At 36.0% G+C, this 14,281-nt stretch overlaps 1 protein-coding gene across 2 annotated transcripts in view; it reads right to left on the reverse strand.

Annotated features, from left to right (window-relative positions):
- DPYD (dihydropyrimidine dehydrogenase) overlaps positions 1 to 14,281 on the reverse strand; it is a 365,931-nt gene that overhangs the window by 224,352 nt on the left and 127,298 nt on the right. For both annotated transcript variants that reach the window (XR_011325793.1, XM_069789317.1), the window contains exon 8: positions 13,758 to 13,845. Coding sequence is in view for 1 of the 2 variants with exons in the window: in XM_069789317.1 (XP_069645418.1) it covers positions 13,758 to 13,845 (88 nt within the window). In the remaining variant the exon portion in view is untranslated. The remainder of the gene's footprint in view (positions 1 to 13,757; positions 13,846 to 14,281) is intronic.

A 14,281-nucleotide genomic window follows, 5' to 3' on the forward strand; every position in this document is an offset into this window, starting at 1 on the left:
AACTCCCACTATAGAGGAGCCCGTAAGATCAAAACAAGATGAAGAACAGAGCAGAAAACGCTATATGTGAAGAAAGCAAATGCTATGAATAGAATCTAACAGGACCTTAAACAAAACTTTCGATAAACAATGATGACCCTAAGTAACTAAATACGACTACTACGCTGTAGCCCTTCAGCACTAATTTCCACAGACAAAACAGGGTGTGAAAACAGGTTCAAGGGACATAGCAGCACATCATCCAATCTTACTAAAAATTGGCACACCTTATTAAAAATTTTACCAGGTTATACTTTCTTTACATGACAGCAAAACATCCTTTTTTTCTGGCTGGAGTTTATACACACTTAAGTGATCAGTGCCAAATCCCAAGACGAAAAATATTTTAGATGCCTACTGAATTAGACAGAACAGAAAAGTAAGAAAGTGGGTAAGGTATACACAAATAATAGGTGTAGATTTATGGAACAGCTTAGGCCAGCATTTCCAAATATTCCCCACTGCAAAGAAGCGCTCCACAGTCACTGACCTGGCATAAGATGAGAAAATGGGAAAGCAGGCTGTATCTTTCCACTGTTCCACCTTACCTATTTCCAGAACTAGAGAAAAGACAGTTTTCTCTAACATGGGAGTCAGGGCTCTCCAACTTGTCTGCACCCATGTTGCAGTTTCATGGAATTGAGTCTGCACCATGATTAGCTCTACGTGATCTGAACTCCATGGCAGCTCTGAATAGAGCCAAGTGACCTGACAGCAGATCAACACACAGAGACACGTACCACAGAAAAAATAAGGCCACTTTATAAACCGAGGGCAGTCTTGAAGACTACCCAGCAACTCCAAGACTGGCCTAGAAGTGTGCAAAAGTAAAACCTCCATCAACAAGTCACCGCCCATTTTCAAACACGCAGCTTACATAGGGAGAAGAGAATTAGACCTTTGTTCATAAACACACTTACAGCAAATTTAACAAACTTTAATGGCACTACCTTTTAATGACACTACCAATGAATTAATTTTCCTGATTTCAATGTTAAAATTGCATCAATATATTTTTTTACTTTTATTATATATCTAAGAGAGAATCCTTTCTGTTCATATGTGCAGTTTGAACAGCTGTATATGATGCCAAATGCAAACATTTAAGGGAAGTTCCAGCATATTAAATTTAACCCTCATTTCTCTCTCAACGACAGATGCAAGAATTCCAACTAGGTGGATTTTATGAACAGTTAAATGATTTGTATTCAGAGCAACATTAAAAATCCCCATGACAAAGTGTACTTGAACAAAAATACCCTCCTTGTGACACATCCTTTACAAATAATGTGTTTTCATTTTTCATATGTTGCATCTCATTTATTTTATTCAGGCACACATAGTTAAATCTACAAGATACGGAAAGCTTCCAATACCTTTGAAATAATAAATCATTTCCTACAGAAGTTTTCACCCACTGCAAGGCTGCTGCTTATTAATCAAACATTATCAGTATCTATCACTGCCCAGCGCTAAACAGGAAAGGCACCTCATTTTGAGTTTTGACTTTTATTCACTGGTTAGTCCCTGACCCTTATACTACTGCATGCTTATTAGAAATATGGAAACCCCTACTGCATGGCAGATCTTACTACAAGGAGTTTTAGGAGTGTTATACAAGCAGAAGCATATTTTTCTTCAAGAACTGAAGGAAACAAAGTCAAGCTGCTCTTCCAATTGGCAACACAAATGCAATCACATTGTCTTCAAAGCTCTTTTCCAACATGTAAGTAAAATGTAACCATGTTAGCAAACTACTTCTGCTCTAGATCTTTTCATATCTGAAATGTTTCATTTTTGATAAATTATTAAAATTTCATTTCAGAAAACAGTACATAGGATACAATACATCTTTAACAGTATAATCCTACGGGGGAAAATTTAAAGAAAATGGTACAATGTGAGTAAGAACTTGTCTGATAAAAATTTCACCTTCCTTGTGATCATTGAGAAATTGCTGGATTCATGTCAATAATGCAAAATAAAACTTTTGCATTATTTAATTTGCTATTTTGGTCTTTACACATCTTTTTCAAAATACTGCAATAGAAACGAAATTTGGGGAAGCACCACAAATTGCAAGTGGTTAGGAATGAAGATTTCTATAGCTCCAAGGAAGACTGCATGTTTGCCAGCAAGAACACAGTCTAGCTCCTCCACAGCACTTTTACAATACTGAGCATTTTTATAGCACTTTTAGTGCTAAGTTTCACTATTCCCATATGATAGTACAGAAGAATGAAGTCGGCCAGGAGGCCAATAGCCAGACCCCAAGTCTCACTCTCAGCAGAGCATCGCACCACACTGCTTCCCTCCAGTGATCTACTGTGGTTCATGATTTATATTTTTGTTATTAACCAAGTGAAAAATTAAAGGCAATGAACATGGCTTCCAGTTAAAAACAACCACCATCACCTGCCACAGCTGCAATTCACTCAACTCTCCTTTAACTAAACAGTTTGCGTATTCTATAGCTTTCTGAATGAACACTGAACACCACACTTGCATCTATGATTATTCACTCTGCAAGGCTGATTAAACACATTCCATTCTTGCAAGCATGGCAGGTCTACAGAAGTGACTGAGCTACAATGTGTATTTTTCTATGCTTCAATACAATAAAGGGCACATTCAGCACATGCAAAGGCCCATATTTGCATTTGAAAAATAAGGAACCAACTGGCCAATGTAAGGGGTGTATGAAGACTCTTATGTCCCTACGATTTAAAAAGTGCTAAGATTTCAAAACTTTCTTTACTTAATTTTATTGGGCTTTCCAGAAAAAGCTGTGCACAAAGAAGGCATGGATTGTAACAATTACGGGTGAATTCTTTAGATTCTGTCTACTGGGAGAAGGAAATCAGTTTTTTTAATGTAAATTAACTCCAAGCTTTATTATGAAGAAGCTACTACAGTAACAAAACAGGAAGGAACTTTATCCCAGTGATTAGCACAGACACCACAAGCGAGCACCTTATGCTTCCTGCACAGAATAGTCACTGTGTCTCTCTCCCCCAGCTCTGCAAATTTCTTTCTGCTAGGAACAGGCAAGAACTCAAAACTCTGAGTGTAAGGAGACAAACCTACAATTTAAAATCCCATAATCTGGAACAACTTCAGGATCAGTAGTAGTCTGGAACTCAGGCTAACTGCACTAACCCCTGGCGTAGCACCATGCCCCGAGCTCCTGTGCTGAAGCTGCAGAGGAGGCTCAGCTATCACCTCGGGCTCCAGCATGGAAGAGCTCTGCTAGCCCGCCAGGGCCTTCCCGAGCTTTGTGTGGAGAGCGTGGGGGATCAGCCACCTCACCCAGGTGAGGATCAAATAATTAAAACTGCCTAAAATCTATTCAGAATAGGCACCACAATGCTTCACATTTTGGACCTCCCCTTTTCCCTTAGCCACCAAGAGTGTTTTTTCTACAGCACAGTTGTGAATATCAAACTTGGGAGCCACAAGCTACATAAGAATGTAAAGACCTGCTCTTTGGTCACCCAAGTACGTAAAATCTTCTTCGGAGCATGTTTTTTTGGTTTTGAAGCAACCTTTATCTAACTCTCTAAAGGTTAAGAAATCTCCCAGATAAAAATTTAGCCATCAGTTTTCATCTACAAAAGATTTGTATTGGGCCATAATAGCAGAATCAGGCCTGTGTTTCCCAGCAAACAGAAAAGCAATCACATCTAAGTCACCTGTATACTGAAATAATGAATTGCGATATTTTCACTCTCTAACTTCAAAACAATATACTAACTATAAAATCAGAATAACTGTTTCTTTTAGAAGGTATGTTCCATTCTCATTTAAAAAATCCAATGTATTAGAGAAAAAGCTATAAATATTGTACTGTTGAGAAATGGTCTTTGATAATGGTTAATGATGTCATCTCAATTTAAATAAGAACCTGGTACTGAAATTTCATTATCTACTGAACTGTTAGAATCTATTTAAAAATACACATCACACTCAAATAAACAACCATCTATTACCATCAGTCACAAACCAACAATGAACTATTTCTAACAAAAAAAATCCTAAGAAATCTGCAGCGAGTTATACCATGTTCCATTACATCAATGAAACAATAACAAACAAAACCTTGACAATTCTTAGAAATGTAGTAATAGAGCACAAGTTTCTACTTGGTAAGTAACTAGTAATTTCAACACAATGGCAGGATTAACATTAACAATTAATTGTCTGAAATCTGTTGATCTTTAAATTCTCATTATTCTTTTTTTTTCTTCCTATGAAACTAATCACCAAAGATCATTAGAGGGAATGTTGAATCATCATACTAGCTGTTGAATGCATTTTCACTTTCTCTAACGATTCATGTTCAGCTTACATTTTTAGCACAAATAAATGAAAAATAGCCAAGGGATTTCCTGTGAAAGAAAACACTGTCAAGGACAATGAATATGGTTTGATACTATAAAACGTGCACAGAAGACTATCTATGTGACTTTATGCACAAGGAATGTCAAATTTGATCTCATGCCTATAGGACACACCTGTACTCTACACAAACCCACAATAGAGAAATATTTGCATACCTGTTAACCTTTCTTTTAAAAGATTTGCCATGTGATACATACTATAATATTTATATACTCTATCCTAATTATATACAGTCTTAGTAATCATTAACATATGTATTCACACAGTGTCTTTTAATTTCATAGTAAAAGCAACCATACAACTGGCATCTCCAGAAAGTATAGATTAGAATAGTAAAGAACAATTTTCAAGTATCATGACCACAAGTGGTTCAAAAGCCTGGATAATCTCTATCCACTCAAAATTCAAGACACAGCAGCAAAAATATTTACACAGCTTTGTTAAAGATTACTTACTATAGTGAACATGTAAAATTTTCTTCTCAGATATTTGTTGCCCTTAAAAACTACCATCCCATTAAAAGTAAAGAGATCTGGAAGGTGGTGGACATGCCTTCCCATGATGGTAGAAGCTATTGTAGTGGGTAAGAAAACTACAAATACCACTGGAATAGGAAAGTTTTTCAATTAATGCGTTGAGCCTGAAGGAAGGACTGAGGGATTCCCTCAGGCACAGACCACAGGCAAAGAAAGCTACAGGTCTCAGAAGGCCTTCAGACTGTGAATCCCAACCAGACAAACAGAATCACTAGTGAGTGTGCCCCACATTACACAAAGGACCAAAACTGGCCTCAAGCACACCTAGCTGTCAGGATTTTCCCCTGAAATTAGGTAGCTGCCCTTCATTATACCAAACTGTTCCTAGATCAACAAAGGCCTGACTACCAAGCAATGATGAAAAGGGAAGCAGATGACTGAGAAGCACAAGACAACCACCAGGTCAGACAGAATCCTTGACCCCTCCAGCAGTGGCTTCCTAGAGACCACTTTCCCAAAGCAGAGAAGTGGCAGAGCAAGAAGTTTTCCTAAAGCAATCTCTAAAAGTCCTTCAACAAGTACTACAAATCTACCACACAAATCCAGGTTTTGTCTTAATTTGTCAAGTCAATTCAACAAGCAGATACACCCCTTGTTGAATGGGTAGTGAAAGGAATATGAATTCAGGAACATTATATTTATGAGACATAAATGTGTACAGGAAGACTGCTTAAAACTTTACTCATTAACACAAAAAAGTGCTTGCCATCTTCTCACCAATTATTGGCACTAAACAAGTGAGATTTTGATACCCTTCCTACTCCTTTACAGTCTTTAAAAATAAATTAAAAAAAAAAGCAACAAGCCTAAGTTTTTAACTAGCCTTTTATTCTTCATAAGCAAGATGAAGGAAAGTAAGGAATTTCTAAACCTATTGTTTAAATTTTGCAGTGTCAGCCCTCCTATCGTAATAGGTAGAACAACGTTTCAAAAAGTGTCTGATTGCATTAAATACATATTGGACCACATGCACTCTCCTTACAAGGAAAGAGAGCTCAACTAAAGCAAATGGATATGCACCCACTTACCAGCTGTATTTTAGATGGTTGTTCATTCTGTGTCTGAATGTTAACATGGAAGTAAAAAGATGGCAGCATAATTAATACTCTACATCTAAAAGATAAAAGTAAATGACTCATGGAGTGAACTTTCAGAAGCAACAGGTAAGCAAGCAAAACTCTTTAGGTGTAAGGCACTGAAGTGTGTAAAATCAGAATATGAAAATACAGTATCAAACATCACCATTTTGTTCAATATTTTCTTTTCTAATGTACTTCTCAAACATCAAAATGCTTAAAAATAAATGCTTGAATAAACTCCCAAAACGTGCTAAATAATGTTAGATGAAGTAATCTGCTAAGATATTAAAAAATTTAACTACTCTTAAAACAGTATGAATCAAATTGATATACTTAGCTCTGCATTTCTTCAGGGAAACTGTCCAACATCTTGGAAAGAGACAGGAAAGTCTTTTGTAAAAAATGTGCAGTAGAGATTGTTACGCTAAGTAGTTTTTTGGTAGGAAAGATGAGTAAATAACAGCATGAACGTCTGTGTAATTTGCAAGTGAATAACTTAAGGATGCCCATGGGCAGATTATTAGTATTTTTTGAAAGTGTCCTAAGACTATTAATAGTAAATAAGCTGTTTTGTGCATCTGAGCCTTAAAAGCTTTCCACTGCCTACTGCTTCTGATGTGTATCAGGAAGGTTCCACCAATATCCAGAGCAGTAGTGACAGAACTGGAAGAACAGCTTACTACAAATGCCAATAGTAGAAAAAGATGCCTCAAACATAAAAATTCTTTGATGTATATATATTGTTGGTCTCCAGGAAAGATGCTGCACTAGGAATAAAAGCAAGTTCAAACATCTGCTATAAGCATGTAAGAACAGGTTCTTTCCTTTTCTAATATAACTATATTCCTTTTGTTTTTTAATAACAAAATTTTTTAGATTAAAGAGTAGCAGAAGATGAGAATAACGTGAATATTGAGGACTAACACGTTTTGTATTAGTACCAGTTTACGGTGTAATTTGTTTATAATACTTTTCACATGAGACATGAAAAAATTAAGAAATATGTTATTATAGAAGAGTGCATTCATCCTCCAAGCTGTGAGCCATGAGCTATGGCTCTCCAGGAGGCAGACTATAAAGAAGTCCTGTACATGACTGCACAAACTTGTGTAGACCTTCTTCCTTGGGACTTAATTTCATGCAGTTGCAGTTCAGTGTGCAGTTTTGATCCTGTTCTGTACTAAATTGCAAATGCATCTATCACTGGCCTTCTCATGGATCTTTATTTAAAAAAAAAAATAAATTTTTTTCATCTTAATTTTAAAATTATTCAGGTTACTGTAAGGCAATTGTGAAATGCTTTGAATTGGTTTTCTCCAAATCCTGCCACTGCTCTTTGTCACTGTTGCTCTTCAAACTGTTCAAAGTGCTCTCTCTGACTTCATGACCCATCCTGATGACTTCATTTTCATTATATCTAATCCCAAAGTCTCACAGCTTTTTGCAGCTAAATGGATTTGAGTAGTTTGTTTTGTCACAATAAAATGTAATTCCAAGTGTTTTCCCTGGCTCTGCAGCCTGTATTATATTTTACTGTATAAGGATACTGATGCCTGAAAAGCCAGTGTTGTCACCATTTAAAATCCTGGGTAAAAAGCACCATATTTGCAAGATTCTGAGACAGTGACAACCCTTGTCTACAAGCATCAATAAAACCAACCAAGAAACTAAGCTAGACACACATTTATTTTGAGTATCTAGCTGATCATGTTTCCAACAACATCATTCTTTCCTGCACTACCTTCCAACACATTATTTTTTACCCCTGCTTGTTGTGGTTTATCTGGTCTTTAGGCTTTGGATTCCTTGCAGCAAAAACTGTATCATCTATAAAGTGTCAAAATACTTATGAAATTATAAAATAATACAAAAAAACCACCCAAAACCCTCCAAAAATAGAGCTGAAGATCCTAAGAACCTAAGGCTGCACAATGCTTGTGCTATAGCTCCATCTTTAACCAAAATGCCTTATATTTTACATGACTTGCTACATTACCTCTGAGCCAAACAGGTCTTCACAAAGAGGCCTAAAAGCATAATTTTGGGGAACATCTTAAATGCCAAGCAACAGAAAACAATTCTGAAAGACAACCAACCAGCAGATAAATCCTGGATATGCTTTCAAATGACTTTGCCTCTAAACTTTTCCCTCTGGAGGTGATAAGTGAAAAAGCAAGTGAAGAGAAAAAGAAAATTCAGAAATACAAGGTAAAACAAAACCAGACAAGCAAACAAATAAAAGTCTGTTCACGACCTGAAATGAGAACTATTTTGAATATGACATATTTCCTCCATAAATGTCTGTGCTGGCCATGGGCCTACAGGCCCCATATGCAGATTTCATGTCCTCCAAATTTAGTTTATGAATCAGGAGTACGATGCACAATTTTTTCCTATAGCACAAGCAAAATGAACATCTGTTCACTTTTTGCCACGTAGGTTTATATCTGTGTGGGTGGGTGTGAACAGAGCTCTTGATGTGTAATATTCTTCCCATCTGCACGCCAGGTGGCACTGCATAGTTAATCAGAAGATAATAACAGGCATGAGGAGATTACTTACTTTTTGGTGAAGAGACAGTAAATCAATCTCACAGGGTTTTTTTAAAAAACAAGGTACATCAATGCTTGGACTTTTAATTTCTTTTTTTGGTGTGTAATTTCATTGCAATCAATGGAATCATCTGATTATATTATTGTTCGAATGCTATGTTAATTAACTATGCATGACTGCAATTATCACAAAGGTTCTTTCCACAAGGGATTTAATTTATTTCTTTTTTAGGTACAGTTTTAACCCTTGCAAGCAGGATATACTATTTAGGATACATCCAAACAACAATCTGTTTAGATTTACTCTGTATGCTCATCTAACCTACCATTTCACAGTATTTAATACAACCTCTGAATACCTTAATACAGTAAAACTGACTTTATAGCAATTCAACATCACAAGATGGAGGAAGAAACAAGAAAGCTTCATTACTAGCTGCATTTGCCCTACAATGAGAAGTTAACTAGAAAGTTAGTTTGTGCTGCAAGTTTAAGCCTACAGACACTAAAGTTAAAGTGTCTAAGCAATTTCTGGGAATGGGGGCTTAAGATTTTTTTAAATATTTTACCAAATAAAACTATCTTTGAAGATATATTTTTATCTGAACTTTATATAAAGAGAATGTAAATGTTATATAAAACCTCTATGTTATGGTGAAATGTTACAGAATAAGGATAGAGGTTTGTGTAAAAGTCTGCAGAAAATATGTTTATGGTGATAGCCTTTCTATATATTTGTCTGAATGTCACATGAAACGTCCTTAAATACTTTAAATATTTAGGTCATTCATTTTCATTCAATTAAATAGTTGTATAAAAAAAAATTGTTTTGTATTTCCTCTTTCAAAAAGAATATACAATGCTTTGTGGAGTCTTAGAAGACAGAACCACAGAATCCTGTTTTCCAAAGAAAGTAGCTGAACTTCAAGAAGGGTGAGTAATAAAAGCCTAGTATTTCTGCATTTGCTCTGATAGCCAAGCAAGACACATACACATAGACATTCTTTGTAAAAATCATAAGTATTCTACCCTGAAAATCAACCAGGAGACACAGTAACACAAAGTGTTCAGACTACTCTGTTCTCCATAAGATACCTTTCGCTGCTGTACTTTGCTGTCTCTGAGGACCATGTGCTCTCTCCTCTAGCCCCTCACCCCATCATTGATTTCTCTTTTTGCTCTCAGCATGCTGATTCTCTGTTGCCCTGAGTCTCTATGGTGTTCACAGAAGGCAGCAACTGATGTGAGACTTTTTTTTTTTAATAGTAAAATTTTCAAAATGATTTGTCAGCTCAATCACCAATTCTTCACAAACATTTCTTATCAAAAAGCAGAGCTGATTCTAGGTAGAGCATGTTGAGTGTAATCTATCAAATCTGGAAAGGATTTTTTTTTTTTTCCTATGCATAAGTTTAGAGGTTAATTTTAAAACTTTGAAAGTTCAATTGGGAGGTTTAATTCATATTCATTAATGTTTGTGAATAACAAAATAAAACTAAAATATCTGTAACTGTTAGATAAACAGAATTTTAAAATGAAAATTTTAAGGACTCTGATTCTACATCTCTAATTCTTAATTGGCATTTTTAATTGCCCATTGAAATAAGACTGAATAAGTTTAGAAATTGCACCAAGCTAAATGACAATGAAAAGAACTAAAAAATATAGTTGAGACTCCCAGAATATATTTAACAGGTTGTTCCTCCCTTTGTATGGGTGCTGCCTTTTAGTCATGTGAAAAAATTCTCATGTGTGCTATTGTCTATCATTACTTTTGATGTAAGAAACTGAGATTCATGGACTACCCTTTATGTTAGCTGTAATCTGAAATCAGGACTGCTGGGGAAAAACAGAAGAATGGTCTATCTCTTGGGTCCTGGTATGTAAAACACAAGATACGTCTGCTGCCAAATGTTGCAAAATATACATCTTTGTAGAGAGGAAACTGAGAGGACATGAGAGTAAATGATGGACAGGGAAGAGGCAATTAATCTATTGATCCTCTAGAAATAAACAGAAGTACAGCATTAAGAACTAGCTGGATGAAACACAGTTCAGATAAAGCGAAAAACAGGAAATTGAAGGAAAGAACTACCAAAAGCAAAAAAAGGTAACAAGCAATCCTGTGACTAAGATTCACCTACCATTTGTTCTGAGGTTCTGCTATCAGAGGGCAGCATTGCCTTCCAGTATGCCATTGCCCAGATTGATCTCTTTCATTACCACTTATCCAGGTAACTATGAAAGCTTTTCCTTGGATCCAGTCTTTGCTAGTTCAGCGTATGTCTTCGTAACCCCAAATTCCACATCAGTCTCTACAACATTATACACACAACCACAGCCTACGTGGGAAAGATAAGATGGTGCAAAATAAAATAGTATGGAGGTAAGGTGTGACTCAAATTGAGATCCTAGAAGTTGCCAAAGGTTCGTGACACATAGTGGCCATCTGTTCATTTTCAGGTGTAGTACAAGTTGTTTTTCTGAGCTTTAAACAGTGACTTAAATGCACCAGACCTACTGGCTGGAGAGAGTCTTTCACGGTAAGATAAGCCACCATAGTCTCAATGCCTCAGTAAGCAAAGACTTGAAGCTAAGTATTTTTTATTATTATTATTATTTATTTTAGAGTAAGGCTGTTAACCTGTATCCCTTTGTGAACTTCTCAGGAATTCTTTACCCTTCAGGTCTGAAACAGAGCAAATATGTTGACTAGAGCATACTTTTAACACCTTTCCAAACAGCTCTCACAAAAAGCTTTTGCTATTCATTTTTCTTCAGTAAGGTCACTTGCTAGAAGTGATCAAACCTCAGTCACCTGTTTTACCTTTTATAGACACAGCTGAGGGGTGTACTTTCCCTACCTCATGCAACATTCCCACAGAGCAATGGACTTTTTCATGATGCATAACTGTGTGGAAAATAGCTTTCAAATTTCTCTTTGCATCTCCACCTGCCCTTATGCAGCTGGCTATTTACAAGTGCTCTTCCAGTTCATGAATCACACATGGACTCTTGTACAATCCTGATGGACAAATTCTTGAGTTCCGTATCATTTGCAAGACTAAAGGTGTGCTCTTCAAAAATCACATCACTATGACAAAATCCTCTTACAGCGTACTCCCTCTTCCTAACAGGGACTTCATCTTCTTTTACACACCCATTCACTTTTTCTTTCTTCTGCTAATAAGGAAAATTGAAAACTACCATGTTAATTTCCCATCAAGGTACAGATTCATTCAAAAGCAAGTTACAACCACCTTTAAAAAAAAAATCCTCTATTTTATGTAAGTAGTGTTCTCTAATTATTTTACTCCCATGATTCAGGGTAATCGAATGCAACATTTCATTGAATATGTTTGTTCAGTAGCCAAAGAACACAAAACGAAATACAGTACAGACTCATTATGGAAAAACTGCTGCTGTTGAGAGTTTATAAATGCTCTGTTGCATTAATATAACTAACCCTAGAAATCTTTAATCCCTTGGTTTGTCCTCCATCTTTCACTACCAGTATGCAAGGCCACATTACTGTCCAGTGTCTTACACAGTACTGTAAAAGAGAGATGACAGGCAGACATGAGGGTACAGAGAGGGACCAACTTCATCATGAATGCAAGGTAGCTTCCAATAACAAAACTTTGTAGGAACACATAATCCTTCATTAGCATTTATACCCTCTGTTTCCTAATACAGTCAGTGAACACATGGTTTACAGGAGAATTACGCTTCACATACCTTCTCTTGTTTATTAAAATTCTGGCTGTGTCCCTTTACCTAGCATCTGTATGGCACAATGTTGTCTATATGTATTTCTAACCAAAAAATATTTTATATCAGGATAAATTTATTAAGGTCAGAAAATAAACCCATATACATAAAACAAACTTTCCAATCCTATGTGAAGTGCTCGGTGGTCATTTTTGCTAACCTTTAATTGAACTGTTATTTTAAATTTCCGAGTCAGAAATGCAGGGGAATCATGCCGATATTCCAAAAATGACTGATAATTTTTTCCTAAATGCTAGACTCTCAGAAAACAAATGTTTATTTATGAATTAATCCCTCATTGGTGAGATTTCACAAAACAGTTTGAAAGACAGATGAAAACAATAAAGAAGATAAGTTGGACCATTCCCTTGTATACAATTACATCAAAATATGACACATCAGAATTCCTATATATGGAAGGTCTCTAACAATGTGAGGATTTAGGATTATATAAATCACAATGTTCTGTACTATAATCACATGACAGAATAGACCTGCAAAGCTTATTATACTGCATAACCAGATGGTAAACAACAGTTGTCGCTGTACTAAGAATTACATCTCTGTAATCAATAATAGGAAGGAGGAACAGTTGGACAACTTGTTTCCTATTATGTTCACTTAGGCAACGTCTAGATCAATAAAGAGCATTAAGCCTCATACCAACTGTAAACAATGCCTGCTCAACATGCCTATCATATGGTAGCGATGGGTCCAGCTGTACTTCAAAATACTGGTAAATGGATAACAATTCTAATCTAACATTAAAAAAAAGCAATGATTCAAATAGCAGGCAGGTGCGGGACTTCTTTAGCATATGAGAGAAGACAGACCTATGATGCCAGTTTTAGTATAAGTCAAAGTCAGCTTATTTTTTTAACCCATCCCATAATTACATTTCACTACAGCCTATCTGAAGGATGTTACATGTTTTATATGGAGGAAAGAAAAAAGCAACCAAGCATGGTATCACTAGCTTACATATAGACTCGGTAATTATGTGGGTATAGTAAGCTGTTCACAAAAATTGAAAACTGAATTTGTGTATCGCTCCAGGCCAAAATGGCAATTAATTACAAATAAGTTTTCACTTCATCCATTTTTTAACTATTTAAACAAACAATAAATCATCCCAATCAGCTACATTCTTGCCTTACTTAAAAATCACATAAATGTGAAAACTTTAACAAATAACTGTCTTAAGACAGCTAGCTTTACCTTCCTAGTTTTTAAATTTTCCTTATATTCCATACTTCCATAACGCATCAAATTGAAGCTGTCTCACAGCATGCTATTAACACAGATACAAGTCCCAGATTATTCTTAGACAGCCATTCAATTTCAAGATGACAAAACACAGGACAGACAGCTCTTCTTACCTATTCCGATAAAGACTGCTTCATAGCCATCTTCTTTCAAGGTACGGAGTGTCATTCCATGCATTGCAAGGCCTTTACTAAAAATTATCTGAAAGAATTAAAGGTTACTTGCTTTTAATGTGATAATGTGAAAATAATTTCTATCATGTCCTGCATACAGGCATCTTGCAGGATCTTCTAGTGAACAAACAAAGCAAATTAATTTTTTTTTCCCCCAAGCCAGGCTTAAAAGGCCAGACTGGCTCTGATTTAAGCAAGTGGCCCAAACTAGCTATGGGTAAAAGGTACCTTCAGATCATCCTCAGATGGGGGCCACTACAGGCTAGCTTGGTTTCTGCTGTAAGCTAAAAGAGTTAAATCAAGCTAAACAAACAAGAGAAGCCTGTCTACGGAACATGGTATTGAAGTAAAGCTGAAAATGGCAGTTTTCTACTGTGAGTAAATTGTTGTATTCAGTGCTGACTACAAAAGGTTCTATTCCCATGTGAATATCAGAATGTAAGAAACATGATGTGGAAGCAAGA

Source organism: Haliaeetus albicilla, chromosome 8 (assembly GCF_947461875.1).
Source record: "Haliaeetus albicilla chromosome 8, bHalAlb1.1, whole genome shotgun sequence".
NCBI lineage: Eukaryota > Metazoa > Chordata > Aves > Accipitriformes > Accipitridae > Haliaeetus > Haliaeetus albicilla.